We start from the raw sequence: 27,437 nt of genomic DNA on the forward strand, positions 1-27,437 counted from the left end.
AATCACACAAAAGACCCACACAAACATGATAAAGAAGATCCACGGCAGCTGGAATAACAAGGGTGACGGTAGATGACTGCATTATGAAACACAGGTCAAAAACTTAAATGGCCATTTTGCATTTAAAGTAAAATATGCATGAGTTCTAAATGAGTAGCGATTATACAGCTGATTATTTTAGCATATGGCTGATTGGTGCATATCAATGCATTCCAACGCCTCTCATCTCTCTTTTTCAGTCTTCTCAGGGCATCGGAGATCATATCTGCTGTCTGACAAAGGAGCAGAGCAGAGCCTGTTTAACTGAGGATTGAACCTGAGAGAGAGAGACTGGTTTTCTCTCTCAGCCCTGGAGACGGAAAGATCTTTAACTAAACACTCTCTGTTCTCCCCCGACCTCATATACCATTTAAACGCTCTTCTAGGGTTTCCATGTCCTGCTTGGAACTTTGTCTCCATTTTAATGGAGCATTATACTATCTTTGTATCGTAGAAACCACTGGCACCAGATGTTCTACTTAAGTTTACAATACTTTTGAGAAATGCCTGAACATGTTGGTCAATCGTTAGATTTTATAACTAATATAATATAATAAAGTGCAACAGTCGGGTTCCGGAAATAATAATTCCATTCGCGTTCTCCGTGGAAATTGAATTTTAATGATAACTGATAAACCTACTGTGAGCTTTAAGGTTGTTAAATGATGGTATTCTTTTGTTGAAGCCATCCGTTCACATTATTTCAACTTATTTTTAAAATATCATGTTAAAAGCTAGCATGATACATTACCCATGATGCTGTACAGAAAATCTCACCAATCAGAGTCCCACGAAGCACAGCAAATGACCCAAACAACTCAGTCTCTCTACACGCTCAAAAGACTTAAATATTTTTATAGCTATGTGACCCTGGAGCACAAAACCAGTCTTAGGTCGCTGGGGTATATTTGCAGCAATAGCCAAAAATACATTGCATGGGTCAAAATTATAGATTTTTCTTTTAGGCCAAAAATTTTAAACGATATTAAGTAAAGATCATGTTCCATGAAGATATTTAGCAAATTTCTTACCGTAAATATATCAAAAATTAATTTTTGATTAGTAATATGCATTGCTGAGAACTTCATTTGAACAACTTTAAAGGCGATTTTCTCAATATTTAGATTTTTTTGCATCCTCAGATTCCAGATTTTCAAATAGTTCAAATAGTATCTCCGCAAAATATTGTCCTATACTAACAAACCATACATCAATGGAAAGCTTAATTATTCGAAGAATTGAGCCTTATGACTGGTTTTGTCGTCCAGGGTCACATTTGCATATTTTGCAGTAAACATAAAATATATTGTTTCTACAAATATACAAACAAATTTGCACAGTTTCATCTTTATTAATATAAATTTATAGTTTTATAAACGGATAGTTTTATATTTCTATAGTATAATATTATTATATTTTTAATTTGATTATGTCATTCGCAATGCTTCCCAAAAATACATTCTAAGAACGTGTTGCTAACGTTTTCATGTAAATTTTATTTCTAAATGTTCTCTGAACGTTCACAACATCCAAATTTTAAATGTTTTGAAACGTTTTTTCGTGCAAACGTTAAGGGAATATTCAATTTTATAATTTTGTAAACATTATGGGAACATCACTTTAAAAAAAAAAAAACAGGTAGTCACATATAAAAAACATTAAACGAACACAGTCTTGTACCTTGAACTTTTTATCGGATTTTCAAATACTTGTTTGCTTCAAATCAAAGTTTTTAATGTTGTGATTCACCTTGTAGCTGGTTGGTTTGGTTTATGGTTTATAATCCTTTAACAAAAGAAAATCTGTATTGGAAAAATTTATGGAAAAAAGTAGAGGAGTGGATGGGCACTAATGCATTATAAATGCCCAAGCAAGAACATTATTGGAAAATTTAATTAATCTCAAAATAGCCTAAGATTGTCAGATTTTATTACCATATCAGTGAAAGATAGCTTAATGCAAACATTACTATTTTAATCAAATAAAACTGCCATAGTCTCCTAATGAAGCAGGGATTTGAGCCATATCTTAATATTATAGACTTCGGGTCGGTCTTTTGACTTGGAGCAGCAAGCAAACACCTAACAACTACCCAGAACATCATAGCAACTGAATAGCAATGCCATAACAATAGCCCACAACACATCATGAGATTGAAGCCTGAAATGCATTACTAAAACAATGTTATGCATTGTTTATGCATTTCATCAATTAAGGGAAATGCACCAAAACATCCATTTTTAATCAGGAAGGATCTAATGCATGTCACCATGTGGCACATATTCTGAGCATCAACGCACCAGATGCTAGACAGCAGGGGTCAGGCCATCACACACATCAAGAGAAGCCAATCTCGCCACATTTACTCAAGAGGAAAACCTCCAATGACACGAGCAATGATGGATTGTCACAGCCGTGTTTTAAAATCAGCAGTACATCGAGCTCTGGGCCGTAAGGACAGGGTCACCGGGGAGACTGAGCATCCTGCAGATGAATTCATAACATCTGATGCATCTCGAACGCATCTGTTTCACTTTAACGGCTGAAAATAAAACACATAATCCATAATTACCAGCAGAACTCTGAGATATGACAGAACTCATATGTTGCATATGGTTCACGTTTGGGAACCAACTCCTAACATAATAGGAACTATATTTTATGTTTTTAATAACCATAAACTAACGTTCCCAGAACGCTGAAGGATGGTTTTTGTGTAATAACTTGACAAAACGTTGTTCTGTAAATTTTATTTTTATTTTTCAGAACCAAAAACTAATGTCTGAATGTTGAAGGAAGAAGGATAACCTAATAAAAACTTATACAGCGCATTCAGTAAAGATTTATTTGATTTAAAACCATACACTAGTGTTTCATAAACCATAATCATAAAGCAGTGTGTACAGTATTTATATCATAATCTGGAATCATAATGGGGAACATATGAATCCGTAAATAGTCAAATAAGATGCTACTGGATAAAGTTAAAGTTTTTATATTTTTATTTTGTTATGTTTTACATGGGCATCTAGTAAACCATGTCCTAAAACACCTAACGTTATTTGTTGTAAATTTCCACCATGCTTTCTAATTCTGGCAGAATTTCCGTTAGAAATGTCTGATCAGGGCGGGAACCGAAAACGGTAAACGGTCGCAGAGAACCACTAACCTGAACACAGCCGTTATTTGGATAAACAAACACAATTACTGCGAGTCAATTAACATTTCCAGTGATGCCGCAGTCACGCGCTTCAGCATTTGTGCCGCCTCATCGCAATTCCACACAAAATAATGGCATTCATCTGTATTATTATGTGAACATACCTGTCATAATTCCTGCGTGTGTCCTGCGTGTGCGGTGACTGATGAGACATCATGGCATCCTGCGCGTCTCTGGCTGCTGTCAGACGCGGCGCTCCGCGCGCGTACACGCGCTTCCAGTGTTTAGCTCGCGGCTGAAGGGAGGAGCGCGCGCTGTTACCGTGGTGCGCGCGCACACACTTGTTGGAACCATGCTGATCATTGAGTAAAAAATATTATTTTTTAAACAGTGCTAAAAATGTAAATTATTACTAGATTTATTATAAATATTTTTAAAATCATCACTAGAATAACAATTTTTACTCAATGCATGTGCATTTTTTAATTATTATTAAGTTTACTTTTATACTTAAAATCAAAATTTAGATTTTTGTGGTGTGCGCGCACACACTTGTTGGCACCATGCTGATTCATTCAGTAATGTTTTTTTTTTAAACAATACTATAATTTAAATGACTATTTTTAAAATTATTATTATTTTTTACTAAATGCATGGGCATTTTTTTAAATGTTCATTATGATTTTCTACTTATATGGTGGTTATTACACTACATACACACACAATCATCTCAAAATAATGAAATAGTATATAATAATAAATTATATAAAATACAAGACATTATTACTATATTATTACTTTTCTTTTTAAATTATCACCAGAATTATTATTTTTAAAGTTATTACTAGAATACTAATCTTAATCAAGTGATGTGCTTGTTTACATTTTTAATTAATATTAATAATTTTATTTTGATTATTACACTACATGCACGCCAACACAAAATAATAAAATAGTAATAAAACAGTATCTAATAATAAGTTATAATATAAATAAACCATTATTAATAGTAATATATTAGTAATAGTATAGTATGATCATATAGTACCGGTAATACATTAGTAATATATTACTACATATAATTTTAAATGTATTGTGTGTTTTTGCAAAACATCCTGGCTCTATGTGCATTGACAGCACTACAGCGAAATAATCTATTCATAACACACACACACAATTAATCACATCTACAAAACTGATGAATATTAAATGTATGCCATGGATTGTTCACTCATGAATTGTGCTGGAACAATTCAACTGTACCTGTCCTACATTTTAGATTTAGAATAACCTGCTTTAAACTTTTGAATTAACATTCAAACTAAAATATTTTCATAATTGTATCAGACTGTCAGGGTTCAGGCCGGAGTCTTGATAAATGGCGCGCTCTACTGAGACAAGCGCAATACTGCATTCTCTACACTTCAAGTCCTTAACAAAAGAAAACTAACAATCAGTTTAAGTAGCCACAACATTTACTGGTGTTCGTTTTAACATGTTAATATAAACCATTAAGACAGAAAAAGAAAACAACAACGATTGGTAAAAAATAGCTTGGTAAAATTAAGCAGCCGAAGATGATGCTCTACCGCTGACAGGCGTTTCGCTTTTCTTTCTTCCTGAAAGCCTACAGAAGCTATAAAGTAAATACAACCTCCAAATATACAGAACGGAAGATGGGCTGAACAGTTTCCACAGGATTTTTCTTCATAGTCGAACAATTGTGAAATTTGCAAACCTGAACTATTTACATTGAAAATGTTAGACTAGACCTCTAATATTAGTCTATGGTAGTGAGTGTAACGTCCAACAGCGACAGGCCTCGTAGATTTCGCATGGAGCGAGACGGGAATTTCATAATATATAATCCCTGGTTGTATCTCGCCTATTCACATGAACATGACGACATTCATGTTCAAATTTGGAGATGTGGACTTTTAGAAACAGTGTCTATTAATTTCATATGGACTCCGTATATAATACGTAGAATATGTTCTCCGTATTCCCGTTTCACAAGGACGCAGAGTTCTGTTTTGCACAGTCCAGTCACAGCTGAAGTCAAGAGCGCCTAAAGAAACACGCAACTCAGTTCCCAAAGCGACTTCGTCCGCGAGGGCCGCCCCTTCCCCATCCACCCCGATGAAACGGAGGCTCGTTTCCGAATCTGTCTGGGCCCCTTTCTGGACCTTGTTCCCGCCAGTGCGGCTCCTCTCCTCTAGGACCGACTGGGAGCCTGTGAGGGGGGAAATCGTGTCTTGGAGGACCCATCATGCGCATCCGGAATCGGCCCACAGGGGGTTCTCCGAACATGGGGTTGGGGCCCCTAGGGGACATCATTTGAGGGGGCATATTGGGAGGGGGCAGGATGGGACGGGGACCGTTATTAGCGAAAGTGGGCATGAAGGGTGGGCGGAGTCTCACAGGGGGGTGTGGCGGTAGGGGCCCCAGTCTGGGCCCCAGATTCCCCCCGAGAGGAGGCGGACTGAACCCTTGAGCTCCTGTCAGGTCCATGTGACTCTTGGGAGCCTCGTGGGATTCATCTGAAGGTTCTTCGATTGGGATTTCTGTTATTACAAACGACATAAACATCACTCGCTTTAGTAAACACGTTTAGCTACAAACAGACTGTTTCAAATCAGAACAGAGTTTGATTTCACTGACAATTTACAACAGTAGCTGTATTGAGTACATTTTGAAAGATTTTAAGAAACATTATGGTTTCTTTGGAGTTATGTGCACTGATAAATCATTTACAAAAAGACAATTTGAATCATGAATTGTTTATAATGGCACCAGGAACATGCATCAAGTTTTTTTTTTTTGCCAATTTTGATTTCATGTTGAATTTAATTGTACGTTGAGTTGCAGTCGATTGATACCTTTAGCGGATGGAGGAGGACCTGCGGGGTTCAGAGAGGTGAACGGGATGGCAGGAGCAAATCCTGTTTAAAACAAGGTAACAATTCATGATAAGGTGAATTTGTGTTATTATTTCATGCTAGATCTATTCATCGAAATGCAGAAAAAGAGTTTTGGGGTCTGTATGTTTTTTTGACTGTTTACTGCTCACCAAGACTACATTTGATCAAAAATAGTCAAATTCTGAAATATTATAAACTAAGGGGTTTCTAATTGAATATATTGTCAAATGTAATTTGTAATGCAATTCTGAATTTTCAACATCATTACTCCAGTCTGTCAGATTCGCTCAATAAACATTTCTGATTATTATCAATGTTGAAAACAGTTGTGCTGCTCAATATATTTGTGGAAACCACAAATTTTTTTTAGGATTCTCTGATGAATAGAAAGTTCATAAGAACAGCATTTATGTGAAATAGAATGATTTGTAACATTATGTCTTTACTGCTACTGTTGACCAATTTAATGCTTCTTGAATAACAGTATTAATTTCTTTCAGAAAAGGAAGTACCTGCAGGCATCTGTGGGGGGTTAAATCTAGGAGGAAGGAAGGATGGAGGGGAGGCTCCTGTGATCATGGCTGGAGGTGGTAACCTCATGTTAGGAGGGGGTCCTGGGACGACATTCATCGTAGCAACAGGTTGAACTGAGGGGTTCTATAACGTAGTGAACAAAAGGATGAAGAACAGCAGTGTGAAAGGACATTTCCAGCATCAGAGAGACTTGAGAAATCATACAGTACAGATATGTTTATAAGGACATGAGGAGGCAAAGAGTGTTCTGCTGTGTTCTTTATTGCACACAAAACACAAATAAACACTTTGGATACAGCTTTTTAAACTGTACCTGAAAGTTTTAAAATGTGGACCAATCCCGGAAGAAGTTATACTATTAATACTATTTTGATTTTTCATTTGAAAAACACTTGAAATTGATTTGATGCCATCTGAAGATATATATTCAAAACTAAAGATCCTACATGTACAGCTACTGTACAACATTCAGAGCTCAAAATGCTGCATGTTTATACTTCCATCCCTTTTTTTTTTTTACACCCAGTGTGAATAAAAAATAACTAGTGTTTAATATTATATGACACAGCAAGATCCAGCTCCTGGCATCACGTGCACGCTTGAAATGTCAGCACCAACTTTGAAATGCTGTGGAGAACGTCCTCATCGCAAGGTGAAGGCATGTGTTTGGCGAACTTGTTTTCACCCAAGTCATCCCAGTGCACGTTAATTCAGAAATAACAGAGTTTGCATTTTGTCCATGAGCGAGTGTATGACGGTGAACAATTTTGAATGACGTTAAATTCAAAAGTAAGCACCATCATGTTTAGCCAGCTCACCCACAAGTAATCCACATGACTCCCGTCCACCAATTAATGTCTCATGAAATGAAAAGTGTTTGTCATAAAGCCATCAATTAGACATTATCACTTTCAGCTAAAATTTGAGTCCTCTATCCATAATATTGCTTTCTCTGATGGAAAAGTGGTCATGTCGGAATTAGCACCGTTTACAAATGAAAACCATTCAAAACAGATCTAAACAAATATGTTGGTGGATTTTGATGTGAAAGGACAACAGGGGCTGGACTTTTTCACTGGAGGAAGCATTATTATGGCTAATGGTCTCGTTAAATCTCAATGATGGATTTGTTTCTTACAAACACGCAGCTTTTGGCTTCTCAAGATGTTAACTGATGGACTGGAGTGGTGTGGATTATTGTGATGTCTTTATGAGCTGTTTGGACTCTCATTCTGACGGCACCCATTCACTGCAGAGCATCCATTGCTGAACAAGTGATGTAATTCTACATTTCTCCAAATCTGAGGAAGAAACAAACTCTTCTACATCTTTTATGCCCTGAGAGAGAGTATATTTTCAGCTAATTTTCTTTTTTGAGTGAACCATTCTTTTAAATCACACAGCCAGACTTTTGACCTTCAGTATAAAGTCTGGTCCACTTTGCAATTTTTCCTAGACCACCCACTGAATACTTCATACAAATTTTGCCCTGGTTTAAAGTATGGACAAGTAGACAATTTTGCTGAAAGTCAAAGCCAGTCTGCTGATTGGAGATGACTCATTTCACTGAAAATCACGTAGTGTATCATGGAAACAGACTCTGCAAAAAAATTTTAGCTGTAGACTGCAAATCTGTCCAGCGGGAAGATGTCAAACGTGTTTTGAGAACACACTGTTTTCAGTTGCCATGTGTCTCCTAGAGCGTGTTTCTGTGTGAGTGTGTTGTGTTTGGAACGCCTTCAAAGTCTGGCAGTGATCCTCAAGCATTTAATATATGATTTAATCTGAAACCATTTTTAAAGTCAGCAAGGGTGTGATGCCTATTGTTGTAAAATCTGTTCAGATTCGAACATTTGTGTAGTGTATTCCAGCCTGAAGGCAGTGAAAAGTCTGTGCAGTATTCAAGGCACCTGGCCTGTTCATTTGGTTTTTACGTGCAGTTTTTTGGTGCTGGGGTTATCTGGAGTCTTACCACCTAGTATTAAATATAAAGTATTAAAATAAATAGTTTAAAAATAACAGCACAGTGACTGAATTAATGTGTGCATTAATGCAATAATTCCTGTCTGTCCATCCAAATACACTGTTACTTCACAGACTAACTCAAATAATATACATACAGTTGAAGTCAAAACTTTACATACACCTTTCAGAATCTGCAAAATGTTAATTATTTTACCAAAATAAGAGGGATCATACAAAAGGCATGTTATTGTTTATTTAGTACTGACCTGAATAAGAGATTTCACATAAAAGATGTTTACATATATTCCACAAGAGAAAGTAATAGTTGAATTTATAAAAATGACCCCGTTCAAAAGTTTACATACACTTGATTCTTAATACTGTGTTGTTACCTGAACGATCCACAGCTGTGTTTTTTTGTTGTTGTTTAGTGATCGTTGTTCATGAGTCCCTTTTAAACTGCCTGCTGTTCTTCAGAAAAATCCTTCAGGTCCCACAAATTCTTTGGTTTTCCAGCATTTTTGTGTATTTGAACCCTTTCCAACAATGACTGTATGATTTTGAGATCTATCTTTTCACACTGAGGACGACTGAGGGACTCTCATGCAACTATTACAGAAGGTTCAAACGCTCACTGATGCTCCAGAAGGAAAAACCATGCATTAACAGCCGGGGCGTGAAAACTTGTTGAATTTGAAGATCAAGGTAAATTTAACTTAATTTGTCTTCTGGAAAACATGTAAGTATCTTCTGTAGCTTCTGAAGGGCAGTACTAAATTAAATAATATGATATTTAGGCAAAACAAGAAAAATGTCATCCTCTTCATTCTGTTCAAAGGTTTGCATGGTTTTTCCTTCTGGAGCATCAGTGAGTGTTTGAACCTTCTGTAATAGTAGCATATGAGTCCCTCAGTTGTCCTCAGTGTGATAGATCTCAAAACCATACAGTCATTGTTGGAAAGGGTTCAAATACACAAAAATGCTGGAAAACCAAAGAATTTGTGGGAGCTGAAGGATTTTTCTGAAGAACAGCAGGCAGTTTAACTGTTCAGGACAAACAAGGGACTCATGAACAACTATCACTAAACAAAAAAAACACATCTGTGGATCATTCAGGTAATAACACAGTATTAAGAATCAAGTGTATGTAAACTTTTGAACGGGGTCATTTTTATAAATTCAACTATTATTTTCTCTTGTGGACTATATGTAAACATCTTTTATGTAAAATATCTTATTCAGGTCAGTATTAAATAAACAATAACATGCATTTTGTATGATCTCTCTTATTTTGGTAGAATAATTAACATTTTGCAGATTCTGACAGGTGTATGTAAAGTTTTGACTTCAACTGTATACAATTCATTTGATATATATATATATATATATATGTGTGTGTATTATGATATACCAAAAAATTATATATTATTGTTAATATATATTATTAAATTAAATATATTAAACGCTTTTTTGACTGCCACAAGGCTAAGATTGCCAAGGAGATAATTTAGAGGGAACTTTTTAGGTTTTGGTCCAGTAGTACTTATTTATTCACTTATTAGCAATTATTGTTATAATTCTTTATTTTTTCAAAGTTTGGTCACAGATGAATGGACTGAATCCCAGATATCCACCAACCCTAGAGGCAAAATCCTCACAAACACTTCTAATGTGCATGCAGAATGACGGCAGAACGATGACATCTAGTTGCATGCTTTGCATTTTCTGGCTGCTTGTACTGGTCAGAAAATCATACAAATACAAGCAGTTTCAAGACTCCCACCTTTAATAGACTCACTGAAGAAGAGATTAAAGCAATAATTTCTAACTAACAGTACTTAGCAATAGACTTTCCTTTTGGGGATTTACATCATGTTCAGTTATTTATATACAGTTTTAGAATTATGCGTATTCAGATTACAATAAACACCACTAATGCACTTATTACATTAAATTGTTACAAATGACCGTTTACATGTGCATATTTTAAATGTCATTTTAAAATAAAGTTATTTTATAACACTTAAGGTTCAGTTTGCAAACATGAGTTGGGCCTCAGGAACATGCATTAATTTAGGCTTGTTCAATTATTAAAAATAATATTGTTTTTTCATAATACATTAGCTAAAGTTAATTTATATAACTTGAAAATGTTTAAAGATATATAGTATGTGTTGCAATGAACATTAACTTAATAAATGTGGAAGTTTTGTTCATTGATAATACCGAATGCAATAAAACTAATGAATAGAGCCTAATTGTGCTACCAACAATATTAACATATTTCAATTAAAGTTATACATTGTAAACGAACTATTTAGACACATAAAATCACAACTAAACTATCTGAATGTCATTTTATTAGGTATCAAGATACCAAGCAAGCAAAAAGTGGCACAATACGTTTTTTCTCTTCATTTTAACCAGCATTTGCTTTAGAATTTAAAACACGCCAAAATTATTTATTATTCTTTAACATATAAAAAATATACACAACTTTTGTACAGATGGACGAGTCAACGCTAGTTGCTGAAAGTCAGAGCGAGTCTGCAGAGTTGACCGATTTCAAAGAACATCTCGTAGTGTATGATGAGCACAGACTCGGATTTCATTCAGTCATCGGAGATCGAACGTCTCATATTTTGAGCTGATTTTAGAACAAATTGTTTTCATTTGTCATGCAAAAGAACATTAAATAAAATAAAAATCTAAATAACACCTCTTTATATGTCTGTATTCTTGTTTGCTTATCAAACAGGACAAAAGTTATATACACACTACTAATGTTTAATAATAATAATAATAATAAAAAGTCTGTACAGTATTAAGAGTTTGAGACTGATACCAATGATAGTAATTCTCACACAAACTCTGAGTGTTTCACAGGAGAAAGCGCATATCCTCCGCACTTACAGCAGCGCTCACAGCGCCTTCCTGATGCTGGCTTGAGATCTGAGTAACTCTCCAGGTCCTGGATCAGACCTTCTTGAGACTGAACCTTCAACCTTTGAGTTAATGAACTGGATCCTGAACCATCAGGCTGTTTGCATCCATGGTTAAAAAAAAAAAAGAATTCCAATGAATTTGTGCTCATTAAATACAAATTTTAGACTTTGAAGTCACAGTTGCTATTGGGTGAAATTTAATTCCTAAGCTCTTACTAATGCACTAGTGAATGCATCAAAATGTGTATTGAAACAATATTCCTTAAAAGTAATTATAGTGTTGTTAAAGGGGACATCGGATGCCCATTTGTCACAAGTTGGTATGATTCTTTAGGGTCTTAATGAAATGCCTGCGACATACTTTGGTTCAAATTCCTGAATGGTCATGTAAAAAAAAAAAAAAACTTTTCATCTTGTCAAGAACAGCTTCGTTCACAGCGAGCCGTTTCAGTGCATGTCTCTTTAAATGATAATGAGCTACTTCTCACCCCGCCCCTCTCTTCTGTTTTTGTGTATTCGGTGGCATGTTACCATCAAAAGCAAAACTAATCCATTGCGTCCGCCGTGGCTCCAAAGTCCCTTTCAAGGAAAGTCTGTTTACTCGGTGGCCATATTTGCAGGCAGCTCAAACAAGACCCAAGTCATGTCTAAATGAATGGGGGAATCCTGAAATCTCAAAACCTGCCCTATGAACTCACAATTAAGTTACATATTTCAAAGCAGCACCAAATCTGAAATTAACTACCTCATGAATTTTTTTTCTTATGCTTAAATAGGGTTAAAAAAAATAAGCTTTTTTTTTCAGGATAGACCAGCTAATGCGCATGCACACTTTTAACGCGCTTATGACGGTGCATGTGCATTGGCTGGTTTAGCCTCAGATTTCTATGGGAACCGGAGCTTATAACGGCCACTGACGTGATGCAATGATTTTATTCAGCAGATCAATCAGCGATTGGTTCTTTCATTTAAAAGGTGGGACTATTCTGCCATATTGCGCATTGCAGTTCCTCCAATATAGGAGTGAACCGTCTTTGTATTTCTAGTCTTTGGTGGCTGTCATGTCGGGAGACTCGAACCCAAAGACTCTTATGTTGATATCCAACTACAAAACACCTGCATTGTTTATGAGACGTTGCTACAGCAGCTCAAGAGTGGAAAAAATGCCAGACAGCATAGAATTGGCCGACGGCAGAAATATGCTAATACAGGACAGTCCATCAGCATTCCCAGCAGTTTTTTGGGGATTAAAAAATAGGAGTGAATGGATTTTTATCATTGTAGGGTAGTTATGTTCACACACTGCTAAGACATTTAAATACAAACATCTGATGTCTCAATCTATATTTGAAGTTTAATACATAACTGCATTTCTTACATAACATTATAACGATTTAAAAATATTAACATTAACAGGTAATGTTAATATTTTTAAATCGTTACATATACACTCACCTAAAGGATTATTAGGAACACCATACTAATACTGTGTTTGACCCCCTTTCGCCTTCCGAACTGCCTTAATTCTACGTGGCATTGATTCAACAAGGTGCTGAAAGCATTCTTTAGAAATGTTGGCCCATATTGATAGGATAGCATCTTGCAGTTGATGGAGATTTGTGGGATGCACATCCAGGGCACGAAGCTCCCGTTCCACCACATCCCAAAGATGCTCTACTGGGTTGAGATCTGGTGACTGTGGGGGCCATTTTAGTAAAGTGAACTCATTGTCATGTTCAAGAAACCAATTTGAAATGATTCGAGCTTTGTGACATGGTGCATTATCCTGCTGGAAGTAGCCATCAGAGGATGGGTACATGGTGGTCATAAAGGGATGGACATGGTCAGAAACAATGCTCAGGTAGGCCGTGGCATTTAAACGATGCCCAATTGGCACTAAGGGGCCTAAAGTGTGCCAAGAAAACATCCCCCACACCATTACACCACCACCACCAGCCTGCACAGTGGTAACAAGGCATGATGGATCCATATTCTCATTCTGTTTACGCCAAATTCTGACTCTACCATCTGAATGTCTCAACAGAAATCGAGACTCATCAGACCAGGCAACATTTTTCCAGTCTTCAACCGTCCAATTTTGGTGAGCTCGTGCAAATTGTAGCCTCTTTTTCCTATTTGTAGTGGCGATGAGTGGTACCCGGTGGGGTCTTCTGCTGTTGTAGCCCATCCGCCTCAAGGTTGTGCGTGTTGTGGCTTCACAAATGCTTTGCTGCATACCTCGGTTGTAACGAGTGGTTATTTCAGTCAAAGTTGCTCTTCTATCAGCTTGAATCAGTCGGCCCATTCTCCTCTGACCTCTAGCATCAACAAGGCATTTTCGCCCACAGGACTGCCGCATACTGGATGTTTTTCCCTTTTCACTCCATTCTTTGTAAACCCTAGAAATGGTTGTGCATGAAAATCCCAGTAACTGAGCAAATTGTGAAATACTCAGACCGGCCCGTCTCGCACCAACAACCATGCCACGCTCAAAATTGCTTAAATCACCTTTCTTTCCCATTCTGACATTCAGTTTGGAGTTCAGGAGATTGTCTTGACCAGGACCACACCCCTAAATGCATTGAAGCAACTGCCATGTGATTGGTTGATTGGATAATTGCATTAATGAGAAATTGAACAGGTGTTCCTAATAATCCTTTAGGTGAGTGTATATTATATATATATATATATATATATATAATGTCGTGGTCAGAATTATTGGCACCATTGGTAAATATGATCAAAGGCGGCTGTGAAAATTAATCTGCATTGTTAATCCTTTTTATCTTAAAAATTCACAAAAACCTAACCTTTCATTGGAGAATAAGAATTTAAAATGGGAAGAAATATCATTATGAAATAAATGTTTCTCTCTAATTCACATTGGCCAGAATTAACGGCACCCTTTTATTCAATACTTTTTGAAACCTCCATTTGCCAGTTTAACAGCTCTAAATGTTCTCCTATAATGCCTGATGAGGTTAGAGAACACCTGACAAAAGATCAGAGACCATTCCTTCATCCAGAATCACTCCAGATCCTTCAGATTCCCAGCTCCATGTTGGTGCTTCTTCTCTTCAGTTCACCTCACTCATTTTGGGTTCAGGTCAGAGGACTGGAATGGCCAGCAGAAGCTTGGTTTTGTGCTCAGTGACCCATTTTTGTGTTGTTTTTGAGGTTTGTGTTTGGATTATTATCCGGTTGGAAGATCCAAACATGGCCCATTATAAGATTTCTAACAGAGTTAGTCACTCGTTGATTTTTTTTATCTGATGGTATTTGATAGAATCCATGATGCAATGCGTCTAAACAAGATGTCCAGGACCTCCAGCAGAAATATAGGCCCACAGCATCAAAAATACAGCAGTATATTTAATTGTACACATGGTACTTTTTAATCCCCGTGTTCACCAAACCCATCTTGAGTGTTTGCTGCTAAAAAGCTAATTTTTTAGTTTCATCTTACCATAGAAGCCAGTGCCATTTGAAGTTCCAGTCATGTCTGATAACTGAATAGGCTGGAGATTGTTTTTGGATGAGCTAGGAGAATTTTTCTTGAAACCCTCCCAAACAACATGTGATGTAGGTGCTGTTTAACAATTTGTTTTAAGGTTTTCTGACCCCAAGACTCAACTATTTTCTGCAATTCTCCAGCTGTGGTCCTTGGAGAGTCTTCAGCCACTCAAACTCTCCTCCTCACCGTGCATTAGGACGATATAGACACACGTCCTCTTCCAGGCAGTGTCGTAAGATTTTATGCTGATTGGAAAATCTTAATTATTGCCCTGATGGTGGAAATGGGGATTTTCACTGCTCTAGCTCTTTTCTTAAAGCCACTTCACTAATTTGTGAAGCTCAATTATCTTTTGCTGCACATCAGAAATATATTCTTTGTTTTTTTCTCATTGTGATGGACGATTAAGGGAATTTGGGCTTTGTTTTCCCTCCTATTTATATTTTTATAAAACTGGAAGCCATGGCCGGATAATTTCATGTTCATAATCACCCTGGAGTGCTCAAAGTTGTGAATATAAATGGGAATATACTTGATATTTTACTCATAAGAATTTCTAGGGGTACCAATAATTGTGTCCAATGTGTATTTGAGAAAAACATGTATTTCATAATGAGATTTTCCCCCATTTTCAATTGTTTTAGTTCAATGAAAGGTTAGATTTGTGTTTTTTTTTTTTAAATAAAAGATCAAAATGATTAATAATGCAGGGTTATTTTCAGAGCCTTCTTTGATCATATTTACTAAGGGTGCCAATAATTCTGACCACGACTGTAGTTAATCATATAATATATATTATCAGTGGCGAACCGGCCATCGGGAACACCGGGAGAATTCCCGGTGGCCTGGTAGCCAATTTGGCCTGCTGCCTTACATATTTTTGTTGTTGTTGTTTTTGTTGCCTGCCGAATGAACTAAAGTTATTATTTCCGAATTCGCCATTCAATAATTTTAATTAAAAAAACCCGAAATAAAAAAAATCATGAATCGGTTAGTCTTGACTTGCATCGCGCTTCGCCTCGCGCACGCTTCGTTCGTCCGCCAGAAGGATGCAAGACTCGAGAATGGAGTGGAAGCGACCAGGTGGAGCAGAGAGGCAAAACTGTCCTGTTCAGGACTTCAAGTGCTGACACTTTTTTTTTTAATTTACATCTGTAATTAGACTATTGTAGTTTTGTGTTTGTTTACTTAGTTATTTTTGCTAGCAAATGTTAGCAATAGCAGTCAATTAATTACTGCAAAATTACCAAAAGGACATAGTTACTATTGTAAAGAGTAGGAATTTAGCAGACAAATATTCACATCGTTTTATAACAAGTTTAGAGGGAGCTAAGGCAAACAACAGCACAACAAAAATTAACATGGTTACTATAGTTAAACCATGGTAACCACAAATTAAGAATGGTTTTACACTATATAGTTCACCATGGTATTTGTAGTAGTAAAACTCTGGTTATACAATTGGTAATTAGTCTGTACACACACATAAGGGACAAAAAGATGTCAGGGAAAATGAAGAGACTAAAAAGGGAAATGGAAGTTGTAACCCTGAATTATTTTGCACGGCCTCAGCCTAGGGATTTAAACTTCTTTCATGTGATGTTGATGGTCATACAAAAAAATATTGTTGTCTGTGGTTTCAAATTTTGTTGTGGGTTTATGTGATGGCCTGGATTGTGACAAATACAAGCAGTTTGGAGTGTGAGATTTCCCGGCTTGAAATTTTGTCCAGGTCCGCCCCTGTATATTATATATATTCCAGAGCTCGAAGTAGAACTAGGGTGCTGGACAGGCTGTAAATACCCTGACGGCACCCTTTTCGAGTATTAGAATACAGTATGTTAAAGTAAAAACAAACAAAAAAAAGTTCTTTAAAGCTCTGCACACTAAGAAAGCACATTTATTGACGTTTCACAACAGAGTCCGACACACAGAGGAATAGTGTGTGTTGCCATCGTTCCCAGCACTAAAGCGGCAGTTGTGGAACATAAATTGTGCAGTTGGGTGGGGGGGGGGGGGGGGGGGGGGGATAACCAGCGCTCTCTTCCACCCTTAAAACCACAGCTGAGGTGAGACCCTTAACTGCTCCCCGGGTGCTACTGCTCAGGGTGTGTTCACTACTGTGTGCATGCAATTGGATGGGTTCAGAGAATGAGTCACCATATTGGCCACATGTCACTTCACTTAATATATATTTATAGTAGGATATGCATTAATTCGAGAAAGTTTTCAATATAATCTCCCAAAAAAATAGAAAAAGAACAAAAAACAGTTTTTCTCATAATGACCAGAAAACTGTTAAGCATATTAATATCATACAAAGGTTTGATGCTGGAAGTGAGGGGGAAAGGGTTTCTTTCTTTTTTGTGTGACCGGGGATTTTGATTTACCACCAGGAACACATTTAGCGGGTTCACTTACTTGTAGTTTATTGTTATTTGTTCTGAAAAGGTTTCCAAAGATGTACAAAAACAGTTCCGGCTCACAGCTTTCACAAAATAGACCGGAAAGGGAGGAAAAAGTAACAGATTTCTTTTGAAAAAATAAACAGAACAGAGAAGGATGCACAGAGCTGGGGATGCAATATGAATCTCACAGCTCTATATATTTTTAGTGTATGATTATCCCTGATGTACTACACACTTTAGTTCCGCAGTCCGGTTGCGTGCACGCAAAAAACAAAACTCTTAATCATCAAAACACGGCACTACAAAAACACAGCCGTCAAACAAAAACAAAAAGAAAATACTTCAACATCGAAAGGTTTGTGATACACTACAGAAAAACTACCACACAAAAATGCATGCGGTATTAGACGGTACTATACGGCACAATACGGCAGTGGGAATACTATAAAAAAAAGAAATAAAACATCAGTACATGGTAATATTACCCACTTGCACTTCACTTGTGAGAAATAGAAGGAAATAACACTCACTCAACGATGAGCTCCTATTACACACCTCACGTTCACGTTATGAGGGCTGAAATCCCCAACATAATGCTGTACACATTGTAAATAATCAGGTAAGTATCAAATCACATGAAAACACATGAAACATTTGCAAAATGTAAAAAAAAAGAATGTAAAACCACAGTTGAACAGGCCTACACCGCATGGTGTGACATCATACCATCGTACCTCGTACACGATATAACTTTATAAATATGACATCTCTTAGAAACTGCACAAAATATATATCCAGGAATGATATTTAACAGAAAGATTAGTAGGAAATACTATATTTACCATTGGATGGTCTTAAACCTGTCACCGATTATGGAGAGTGCGCGTCTCCCTCGCACTGCTCGCTGCGCATCACCCAAAATGTCTGAGGACAACAGCACATGCGCATTTCCCATGCGACATGCTCACAACACCACCTACTGACGACTCGAGGAAAATGCAGGTATTCACTGCTTCTTTTTGACTAGATTATTTACAGAAAACAGCAAATAAAAATAAACTAAGTTTAACATTGCAAAGGGAGAAACAAACATTTATACTTTTTACCACTCGGTTACATTCTCCCCTGCAATAAGTCAGCGTCCTCGATGACTCACTCAGTAACAAATTCAGTATTCATGGCACCTCGTAATGCCTTCTCAAACAATGCAGTGCCAATACTGGTCAGCACTTGAGACACCATTTCTGTGCTTACGCTTACTGCATTACAAGCAGACCTGGGTGCATGGAAAGGATTTGTGTGAACACCCGCAGTTGCACGCTTACTTCTACGCACAGATGGAACTGGTACTTCTCTCTGAACTCTGTCACACATTTTACCAGTTTCAAACTCCTGAGACTGGACAGTCTCATCTGCAGTCTCTGCACTCCAGACCTCACCATCATATTCTGCAGAGTCTCCAACAGTGTCAGCTGATATTGGTACCTGGTTACCTTGAGAGCTGTCACCTCCCAACTCCAAAGTACCAAGTGCCTCTGAGTCAGGTGAAGTATCGGTGACCCCTCTTAAAGAGGGTTGCACCACCTCCGCTACTACCACAAAATCTGGCTCAGAACTGTCATTCCCATCCATGGTGACATGCTGTGCATCTGGCTGAGGTTTGTCCATAATCCTAGGCCTAGGAGTGGGCACAGCACCTGGACGCAACTCCGATCGGTGAACCCTTTTTAAGGGCCCGCCCTCTAAAGGTTCCACAGTGTAAGTCGTGCCTATTATTTCCACTACTTTGTACACGATCGGACTCCAGGCATCTTGAATCTTGTTCCTGCCTGGAAACCGCTGACGCAAATACACCAACTCACCCACACAGACCTGGGGACAAAATGCCTTCTCATTCAACCGAGTCACTCTCTCTAGAGCTTTTTCCTCTGAGTACTCCCTAGCTTTCTCATGGGCGTAACGCAGCCTCTCTTGATGAACAGATAACCAGTCTTGTTTCCCCTCTGAGACTTCCTCACCACCCAGCAATGCATCAATGGGCAGATGCGGCTGTACCCCAAAAAGAAGATAATAAGGGGAAAAACCAGTAGTAGAATGCGGAGTCACATTATACGCATGGACTAACTCTGGCAAGTACTCAGGCCAACGCCGTTTTCGTTCTGGGGGTAGTGTACGTAACAGGTTGTGAAGCGTTCGATTGTATCGTTCACATTGGGCATTTCCTTGAGGCCTGTAAGGGGTTGTACGGGTCTTTTTCACCCCATAGAGTCTGCACAGCTCGGCGATGACTTCACTCTCGAAATTGCGACCTTGATCGGAGTGCAACCTCTCTGGGACGCCGTACTTCATAAACCACTCCTTCAACAAGATCTTTGCTGTGGTATCGGCCTTTTGATCTTTGGTGGGAAACGCCTGCGTAAACTTTGTGAAAACGTCTGTAACAACGAGAACATTTTCACGCCCATCAGAAGCAGGCTCTAGGACAGTAAAGTCCACTGCGATCACTTCAAGGGGCCTGGAAGCCAAAAATGCTCTCACAGGGGCACGCACTTTGGGCTGCGGCATCTTTGTGAGGATGCACCGTTGACACTTCTTTACCCATTCTTCCACATCTTCGTGCATACCAGACCAAAAACATCTCTGCTTCAACAACCCCACAGTCCGCTCAATGCCCTGGTGCCCCATATCGTCGTGCACGCTCTGCAACACTCGTTCTTTCAAACACACCGGCAACAACAGTTGCCAACAGCTCTCCTCTGAAGAATGATCTACTACACGATACAGCAACCCTTTACGTTCTCTAATAAAACTCCACTGCTTTAGAAGACACTTCACTGACTTGGACAGAGATTTCCTTTCTGGGTGCACTGGTCTCTTTTTCTTGTCCCAGAACCTTCTAAATTCTCTCAGAACAGGGTCGCTTTTCTGAAACTCAAACAGCTGTTCCCTAGTGTAGCCGGGAAGTGTGTGAGTGTTGCCTTGGAGACTAGTAACAGCTTTTTCTCCAGCCTCAAATGCACGGATCTGCCTCAATCTGGCGCACTCAACGCCCTTCAATGCAAGTGCTGGTCCCAAGGCTGTACCCCGACTAATCGCACTGCAAATCGCTACACACTCATTCCAGTCAGCGTCAGGATCAGATTCAGGCTCCCCTGCAAACTCCTGCCTAGACAGAGCATCGGCTGCAGCGTTACTCTTGCCCGGTCTGTACTTCACATCGAAGTTAAAGATAGAAAGCTGGGCTACCCACCTCTGCTCGATCGCTCCTAGCTTGGCGGTTTGCAAGTGGCAGAGCGGATTATTATCCGTGATCACCTCAAACCAGGACCCAAGTAAGTAGCCACGAAACTTCTCGACTACTGCCCACTTAAGGGCCAGTAGCTCGAGCTTCATGCTACTGTAATTGCGATCATTTTTCTCTGCGTTACGCAACCTTCTGCTGGCGTACGCAATAACCCGCTTTTCATTACCTTGTTTCTGATACAGGATTGCACCTAAACCATTCTGGCTTGCGTCAGTTTCGAGGATGAAAGGACAACTGAAATCTGCAAAACCAAGTACAGGGGCTGTTGTCAGTGTCTCCTTTAACTGATTGAATGCACGAACACATTCATCAGACCACAGAGTACTAAAGTGACGACCACTCTTTGCACACCTGCCTTCTCTTAGACACACATTCACCAGGTCATGTAAGGGTCCAGCTATCTTTGAAAATCCCTCGATAAACTTCCTATAATAGCTGCAAAACCCTAGAAATGACCTCAATTCCTTGACAGTTTCCGGGATCTTCCAATTGCTAACTGCAGCAACCTTGCCAGGGTCAGGAGAAATCCCCTGTGCTGACACCTGATGACCAAGGAAACGCACAGAGTCTTGGAGGAAACAACATTTCCCCAGCTTTACCTTTAAACCGGTCTCTGCCAACCGCTTCAGCACCATCTCTAATCTTTCCAGATGTCCTTCAAATGTTTGCGAAAACAACAAAATGTCATCCAAGTACACTATCAACACCTGAAAGATCAGATCGCTCATAACAGCATGCATTAGCCGCTGAAAGGTTGACGGTCCATTGCAGACCCCAAACGGCATCCTCCGGTACTCAAATAAACCAAAGGGTGTCGTGAACGCCGTCTTGGCTCTATCCCTGTCACTCACTGCAATCTGATGATAACCAGAGGCCAAGTCCACAGTTGAGAAAAACTTTGCTCCCCCAAGGGCATCAAAGCTCTCGTCAATTCTAGGTAGCGGAAATGCATCACGCCTCGTCTTAGCATTGAGCTTTCTATAATCTACGCACAAACGTAGTGACCCATCTGTTTTGCGCACCAATACCACCGGCGAGGCATACGCACTCACACTCTCTTGAATGACACCCTTCTTCAGCAACTTTGTGATATGCTCTCGGACCTCTTGGTACTGATTGGGTGGAATGCGTCGGTAAGGCTGATTCACTGGTACATCGTCAGTCAAGTGTATCTCGTGTTGAACCTTATCTGTATAGCCCAGATCATCATCGTCTAAAGCAAATACACTTAAATATTTCTCAAGCACTGCTTTTAACTTAACCTGCTGTTCAGGCGTGCCTCCCATGTCAACGAGATCCAAGACTGTTTGGACAGGGGGTTCAGAACTCTGACTGACACCAACAGTGACCCGTTCTGTGTCTGCGGAGATTCGCTGAAACTTCACTTCGCAGGACGAACCCGCATTGCTACCGTCTATAGGGGACAACATACCCAAACGGGCTCTGGGCTGAAGCCAAAGGTCTTCCTGAGACAGGTTCAGTACTCTCACTGGACACACAGGTAAATCTGACGTGACCAAGGTAGGTACTACAACCAAACCTCCTGGTAAGGGTGCGTTTATTGGTTCTACCAACCATGCAGAACCCTCCTCTCTTTTTTTTTCAGGTTTCATTCCATTGATCAGGACAGTGGCTGCCGACCAAGCGGGCACATGGGCAGGAGTCTTACCTGCGACACGAGCAAATGAGACTCGCTCCATTAACTCAACTGACTGGGCCTGCTGGAAGGCTACCCTCCAGTTGGAGTCAAGCCTCCCACCTAGTGTGGTGTCAAATTCAGCGTGAACGATCTGTCGGCACTTACTGATAATGTTCATTCCGATGAGCACAGCCATAGACAATGGACTAGGAGTTTCTTTAACAATCAAGAAACCACATTCAGGCAAAGTCATCCCCATAACCTCCACGTCTAGCTCCATGTAACCCAAATAGGGAATGTCTAAACCGTTGGCTGCTGTGATCTTCAGCCAACCTGAAGTAGACAACACATCACTCTCATTCCCAAATAGATGCTCTCGGAAGAACCCCTCTGTGATCGTACTGACCTGACTACCAGTGTCGAGCAGACAGGACACTAGCACACCCCTGATTTTCAAGTCCACCATTGGGCACGTTCCAACTGCCCGTTCAAGAAACCTGTCCCGATTAGTTCCCTCAGGTGGTGAACCAGACACTACCCCTTGTGTTGCCTGACTCAGCGCCATGGAAGGACCTTGGTTCTCTTGCCTTTCATCAGTCCTGGCAGCACTCTTCTGTCTCCCACCCCGTCTCAGAGTGCAGCGCCTAGCAATATGCCCAACCTCATTGCATCGGAAACAGATAGGTTCTCCCTCCTCTGTAAACCTGGGAGGAGACTTTGACAAGGGCACACAATTCTGCGGAACTGACACTGACCGCTGTGCAGTCAACTCCTTGACCGCCTTAGTGAGCTCTGAAATAGTTTGTTCTTGTTCACTTATTCGCTTATCCTGCCGGGTAATCACTTGTAAAATATCATTTAACACAGTGGAGGTTTGAGTTTCAGACCCAGCAGCATTATCCTTAGTTTCCCTTAGTACTTCTGAATGGACAGGTCGACTATTTGCAACTCTAGTCGGCCTGCTCTCTTCCATTGACCAAAGGATGGCTTCATTACGAATCTCAAGCAGGGTCAAGTGAGGCTTTTCTCTGATTGTTTTACGCAGCTCTCGCCTTAATGCAGCGTCTCGCACACCCTCCACAAACTGATCACGTATAATCCCCTGCTCATTAGCCAGACCACCTGGGGTCTGTTTTATGACAGAGCTTAGTAGACGAGAGAGAGCATGAGAGTAATTTCGAAGGTCTTCCCCCTCTAATTGTTTGCGGTTGTAAAACATCTGCAACAACTGAGTCCCGCTACGCCGTTCCCCAAACGCTTCTTGCAGGAAAGTAAACAAATCACTGGCCTGTCTGGACTGGTTTCCCACACATAAACGCACCTCTTCCAGTGCAGGCCCCCTCAGAAGTGAAATAATAAAGTCCAACTGTTCTTCCCGGGTCTGGTCTCTGGCCCGTAGAACCCTTTCCACCTCCTCGATAAACTCTTCTACAGACCTCCCATCTTTGTTGTACTCCCCACAAAAGGGTTGAATCTGACGTTCACGAGGAACATAAATGTAAGAGCGAGTTGAATTACCCCCACCAACCGCCCTATTGGCCAGAGTATCATCCCTCCGATCTCTTAACTCCTGAATTTGACCCCTCAGTTGCTCTATAACATCATCACCCACAGCCCCGTCAACAGGAACGTCTACTCCCCCTGCAGGCAGTTCATCAGAGTCCAACATACTTTAAACAATTAGGTCAAAATTGAAATAACTCAGAATGAATAACTATAGTCCAATATAAATGTCCTTGGTGCAAACTCGTCCAAACGTCTCAGTCCTTTCCAGTACCTCAGACACCCTCGTGCTAATACACAGTTCTTGGATGCATCTGTGGAATCCTGGGAGCTATGCTGCACGTTGACAGAAGGGATCACATCAACCTGGACCAGTCTTCTGAGCAGCCGTCATGCCTGGCACACTGTAAACCGGATCAGTCCCACGTCAACCACCACGTCCGCAACAGTGATCCTCCACGCCCTGGACATCCACCGCCTCTGCAAAATATTCACCACTGCCGTATTGCCCAAATCAAACACGTCGCTCGTCGCAAACAAATCAGACTGAATAAACTACCCCACTCCTGGTACCAAAAATGTGTGACCGGGGATTTTGATTTACCACCAGGAACACATTTAGCGGGTTCACTTACTTGTAGTTTATTGTTATTTGTTCTGAAAAGGTTTCCAAAGATGTACAAAAACAGTTCCGGCTCACAGCTTTCACAAAATAGACCGGAAAGGGAGGAAAAAGTAACAGATTTCTTTTGAAAAAATAAACAGAACAGAGAAGGATGCACAGAGCTGGGGATGCAATATGAATCTCACAGCTCTATATATTTTTAGTGTATGATTATCCCTGATGTACTACACACTTTAGTTCCGCAGTCCGGTTGCGTGCACGCAAAAAACAAAACTCTTAATCATCAAAACACGGCACTACAAAAACACAGCCGTCAAACAAAAACAAAAAGAAAATACTTCAACATCGAAAGGTTTGTGATACACTACAGAAAAACTACCACACAAAAATGCATGCGGTATTAGACGGTACTATACGGCACAATACGGCAGTGGGAATACTATAAAAAAAAGAAATAAAACATCAGTACATGGTAATATTACCCACTTGCACTTCACTTGTGAGAAATAGAAGGAAATAACACTCACTCAACGATGAGCTCCTATTACACACCTCACGTTCACGTTATGAGGGCTGAAATCCCCAACATAATGCTGTACACATTGTAAATAATCAGGTAAGTATCAAATCACATGAAAACACATGAAACATTTGCAAAATGTAAAAAAAAAGAATGTAAAACCACAGTTGAACAGGCCTACACCGCATGGTGTGACATCATACCATCGTACCTCGTACACGATATAACTTTATAAATATGACATCTCTTAGAAACTGCACAAAATATATATCCAGGAATGATATTTAACAGAAAGATTAGTAGGAAATACTATATTTACCATTGGATGGTCTTAAACCTGTCACCGATTATGGAGAGTGCGCGTCTCCCTCGCACTGCTCGCTGCGCATCACCCAAAATGTCTGAGGACAACAGCACATGCGCATTTCCCATGCGACATGCTCACAACACCACCTACTGACGACTCGAGGAAAATGCAGGTATTCACTGCTTCTTTTTGACTAGATTATTTACAGAAAACAGCAAATAAAAATAAACTAAGTTTAACATTGCAAAGGGAGAAACAAACATTTATACTTTTTACCACTCGGTTACATTTGCATCAGTTTTAATAACTGCATCTGTAAGACTAATACCAGTGGAGTATCTGAACAGGTAAAATATCACTCAGTTTGCCATTAAAGTTTGAGAGTCTGATTTCCTGTATATCATGTCCTGCTTTAGACTCGCAGACACTGGATTCGGCACGGAGTTGAGCATATCAATGTGCAATGAGTACCAAGTAGAAAAAATTCCTGTGACTAAACTGCTAAAAGAGATATATTTTAATGTCTACACAGGATTCTTATGAGCCATGCTTTTAACCTTATAAAGACACTTTTAATCAGTGGTGGTACTGAGCAAATCAAAAGTTCACTAACAGAGCTCTGTCCTCGACACAGGGCCAGATCTCACTGACAGTACCATCATACTACAACAGGAAAACATGTGGAGACATCAGGGCTGATGAACTGCAGTCATTTAGGACCAAATATGAGGAACTAGCGAGCCACAACAGAAGTGATAAAATGGATGACTGTCATTCGGTGAATGCGGTCCCTTCCAGAACAGAGAAACAGATCATTTACATTTTTCATTAAAATATTTAACAGTGGACTTAAGATATTAAAAGTGCCCCTAAAAATACCAAAAACGCTGTAGAGCAACCGAGACACTAGATTAACTAGTTCAGATTTTGAATACTAAAAAGATGGGCCATGTTTGAAGTCGCTGTGAAATATCCATAAATACAGCATATTCAAGATTAATACTGAATTCAATATTAATATAGCCAACAATAATATTGGATTAATAATGTTACGTTGCTATGCAATCATAAGAACTAAGGCACTTTATTATATTCCTTCTGTCATATTTCTGTTGCTTTATTAACATATTATAATCAATTAAAATTCTATAATGACGTTTAGTCACACAATTACACCAATCCATTAAGATAACAGTATCATGTCTGTGAAAAACAGCATTTTGTTCGTAGAACATGAAGTGGCCACAAAAGTGTTCGGACACTTGTAACAATTTTATATACAGATGTATTTCATCATGTAACAGTAATTTATTTTTCAATAACCTCCGAGTGAAAATTGTTTGAGAAATTGTGAGGTAAATGCTACCTAGATTTTTTTTTCCACAGTGTATGAAGCAAGACAAATGATGTAGTAAAAAAAGGCAAGAAGTCTGACTTCACAGAAATAAAACAAAAACACACCAGTTAGTAAAATAAAAAAAAATTTAAATGTCTTAGAAAAGCTCCAGCATTGCGTGTACAGATGACATAAGATTTGATATTTTACATCTAAAGCAATGAAATTCAGAAATTGAGTGTGACTGAAGTGGGTAAAATCCTCAGAATAGAATAGATGAATCAGACCACAATGAACCTGCTGTAAAAGTAGATTGTGTTAAGTGTATTAAAAATGTTTAGTAGTTTTAAAAATGCCATTTTGCATGCCTTACCCATGGTAAGAATCTCTAACACGATAGGTCTCATGACTTCTTTATTCAAGCCAAGCTATTTAACTATGATTATATTTGCAGGATGTATACTGTGCAGCTTCCCTATGTGAATATAATACCTGGTTGTCAAGCTAAATTTGTCAACGTGCAGTTTACAATCAATCAATCAATCAATCCATGCAGTATGGACAGCAGAGCGATGAATGCAACATCAACTGTGACCAACCATCTTTTTCTTGAATCCCAATTCAATTGGGCTTCCAAAGGCAAGATATTTAAAGCATATTACTTATTGGTTCACATACTACAAAACAGAACAGTATGCTTTTCTACTAGAACACTAT

At 39.2% G+C, this 27,437-nt stretch overlaps 1 protein-coding gene across 1 annotated transcript in view; it reads right to left on the bottom strand.

The window, feature by feature from the left end:
• Positions 1–4,655: 4,655 nt before the first annotated feature.
• Positions 4,656–27,437, bottom strand: part of LOC306854352 (SR-related and CTD-associated factor 4-like) — a 41,081-nt gene continuing 18,299 nt past the window's right edge. The window contains exons 17-19 of the mRNA XM_079392286.1: positions 6,633–6,777; positions 6,079–6,141; positions 4,656–5,763 (exon numbers count right to left, since the gene is read on the bottom strand). Coding sequence (XP_079248412.1) covers positions 5,285–5,763; positions 6,079–6,141; positions 6,633–6,777 — 687 coding nt within the window. The 3' untranslated portion in view covers positions 4,656–5,284. The remainder of the gene's footprint in view (positions 5,764–6,078; positions 6,142–6,632; positions 6,778–27,437) is intronic.

The sequence above is a fragment of the Barbus barbus genome (genome assembly GCF_936440315.1).
Source record: "Barbus barbus genome assembly, chromosome: 34".
Lineage (NCBI taxonomy): Eukaryota > Metazoa > Chordata > Actinopteri > Cypriniformes > Cyprinidae > Barbus > Barbus barbus.